Genomic DNA, 3170 nt, shown 5'->3' on the forward strand with positions numbered 1-3170 from the left:
GGTTCCTCTGGTCCAGGTGTGGTTCCTCTGGTCCAGGTGTGGTTCCTGTGTATCCTGCTGGTGTTGACACTCAGATCATAAATCATAACGTCCAGTCTAGAAGTGATAAATTCATGGATCAGTTGTTGTGCTTCATTAACGTTCGTCATCTTGAAGGGGTTGGAGTGTTGACTTGTTGAGTCAGACGTTAGAGCTCCACCTGTAAAGTCTTTCTTTGAATTTAGTCTTTACGTCTAGAAGTGAACAGATTCTAACTTCTGGCTCTCCGTCTCACTTAGCCCTGAAACCCTAAACATGTCACAGAGTAATGTGTGTTCCCAGCAGCTCTCAGAACTGCTCGAAAAGCATTTAGTCATGGTTATCGATCCGCGCCTGACGCTCTGTTGATTTGATGTAACTGAATCGTAGAGTTAACCCCGAGCTGCCGCTGCATCGCGTTACGGTCGGTCCGAGCCTCGGGGTGAAGGGCCAGCCAATTACTCTGTGTTTTCTTCTTCTGTGGTGGTGTGCCTCGCTGCAATCAAGCAGAGGCAGAGAATCAAAGAGCTGAAGCTCGGCTCGCTTTGTGGCGCCCAAGAGCTCAGTGTCACTGAAAACATTATGAAGGGCACGGTGGTACAGTGGAGAAGGTCGCTAGATTGACTCCCGGCCGGGGGCCTTTCTGGGTGGAGTTTGCATGTTCTCTCCGTGCATGCGTGGGTTTTCTCCGGGTACTCCGGTTTCCTCCCACAGACCAACAACATGACTGGTAACTCTGAGGCTGAATGGGTGTCTCGCTTGTTTTCTGTGTCCCTGTGAAGGACTTGAGACATGTCCATTGTGATCTCAGTGCTTCCCCGAGGTTCCTTGCCTTGCCAGGACGCTCATATCTTCTGTGATTTCTGTCGACGGGGGAGGGGAGAAGACGGAGACGTGTGTTGTGTGCTGTTTGTACTGACAATCTTCGAGCGGGTGGGGGTGGTAGAGACGGTCCGGCGTGAGGGAAACGGAGCGCCCGCTGTAGCTTGTTAGCTAGCCCGTCTGTATTGTGTGCCACTGGCTCAGTGCTACGTCAGTGCTGGCAGTTGTTGACTGGGGGTGGGGTTTAGGCAGAACATCTGGTTCTGTTGACAGGGTGTGACGCCCTGCTTGTGTAATGGTAGGAGAAACGCTGAGGCTGAAACTGTAAATAACAGAGAGGAAGTTTTAAACTGAGAATCTTCAGCCAAACTAATCATCCCTGAATCCAAAGGATCTTTTGTTCAAAAGAAACGTACAAGTTCTCAAGAAGTCGGTCTAATTTCTGTTCACTGGGACCTTTAAAGTCGACTTTTTAAGCAGGCGTAGCAACAACTCCTAATTTAAACAACTTTGAGCTTGGGTTGGGTTGTTTGCTCAAGTTTCCGTTTAAACTTGAAGATTGACATTTTGATCAAGCATTGATTTCATGTTTTTCATTAGCGGGGCAAATCAAAATAACGTGACTTAACAGTCCACTTAAAAACAGGTCCGAGACAACCGCTTCCTGTTTCTGTGAGGTTTATGAAAGGACCAAATGACCATGGGGGGCTGAAGTCATCCAGCTGCTGTTATGCTTCTGAGCTGACGAGGCTTTACAGAGTGGAAAGAGTTGAACAATGAAAGGATAAAACCTGAAGGCATGACGGAGAGATGCTTCTACCTTTTAATTCCTAATCAAAGTGAGTCTCCGTGGAGGCCGTGATCTATAACCATCATTTGTGTTTTGTGTTTATGCAAGGACTCTTTGGCTGGGTAACTTATTGTTGTTTGGAATAATTCTGACTTGTATAGATGGTTTGTAGTTGCTGAAGTTTTGATACAGTTCTTCTTTAAACGGTGTACTTTGTTCTGTGGTCCCTAATGGTTTGTCCTTTTGTTGTTTGAAGGTGGTCATGAGTCAGAGCAGCCCAGTAAACACATTCTAACTATCTTGGCCTTGTTTTTCTCTGTAAATCCTTGCACTGAATCAGAAGCTCGCCCCTCTCTCTTACTGTAAGTGCGTTACAAACGAGGTGCACTGGGGGCCGCCGCGCACGCCGACTGAAGCAGACTCTGAGGTTACGCCCATTGATCGGATCGGAGGCGTTTGTGGTTTCAGTTGAAGCTGCGTTCTGTTTGACTCTGTGTTCTGTGATTTCAGGGGCCGAAGGAGCCGTGTTCAGCAAATCGGTGGAGACGCCGCACGTCAGGGCCGAGCCGTTCAAAGAACTACGGTGAGACTGAATTCATTATCCGAGCAGAGATGGAAGAAGTTCAACAAACACACAGAAAAAATAAAAACTATTGATTCCACACAGAGTCACGATGCAGTGAGGGAGAGGTCTAGTTTAAAAGGAAACATTCATCCCTCCATCATCTTTACCCGCTTCTTCCTTTTCGGGTTGTGGGGGTCACTGGTGCCCATGTCCAGCAGTCTGTGCAAGGGGTGGGGGACACCCCGGACAGGTCTCCAGTCCATCACAGGGACACATAGAGACAAACGAGACAAACAACCATTCACTCTCTCACTCACACCTAGGGACAATTTAGAGTTACAGTCAGTCTAACATGCATGTTTTTGGTCTGTGGGAGGAAACTGGAGTACCAGGAGAAAACCCACGCATGCACGGAGAGAACATGCAGACTCCACCCAGAAAGAACCCCGTGCTGGGATTTGAACCGGCGACCTGCTCGCTGAGAGGCAGCAGCTCTACCAACTGCACCACCGTGCCGCCCCATGGACTTAATCAAGGACACAAAATACACTAAATAACATAACTTCAATTTAAAAATTAAACAAGGTGCGTGTGATCTGATGAATAATACTGAATAAAATGAAATGCATCGTATTCTGAAGTGATAGGTTTTTAAAAGATTCAAACGTTAAACCATCGTTAGCCGTAGTGTCTCACACCTCTCTAATAATCTTTGCTGTGGAATTTAAAACAAAAACATTGTGCATAATTATAAATAAAATGTATATAGATGTATATAGATTAATCTCTACAGAATCATATTATTTTTGTAGAGGTCTAGTAGAGTGCTGTGTGTGCGTGCGTGTGTGTAGTAGAGTGCTGTATGAATGTGTGTGTGTGTGCGTGCATGTGTGTAGTAGAGTGCTGTATGAATGTGTGTGTGTGTGTGTGTGTGCGTGCGTGCGTGTGTGTAGTAGAGTGCTGTATGAATGTGTG

General features: G+C 46.6%; 1 protein-coding gene across 1 annotated transcript in view; it reads left to right on the forward strand.

Annotated features, from left to right (window-relative positions):
* The window catches only part of LOC119420781 (protein KIBRA), a 58876-nt gene that overhangs the window by 52288 nt on the left and 3418 nt on the right, over positions 1-3170 (forward strand). The window contains exon 16 of the mRNA XM_037688207.1: positions 2141-2213. Coding sequence (XP_037544135.1) covers positions 2141-2213 — 73 coding nt within the window. The remainder of the gene's footprint in view (positions 1-2140; positions 2214-3170) is intronic.

Source organism: Nematolebias whitei, chromosome 14, assembly GCF_014905685.2.
Source record: "Nematolebias whitei isolate Nwh7 chromosome 14, NemWhi1, whole genome shotgun sequence".
NCBI lineage: Eukaryota > Metazoa > Chordata > Actinopteri > Cyprinodontiformes > Rivulidae > Nematolebias > Nematolebias whitei.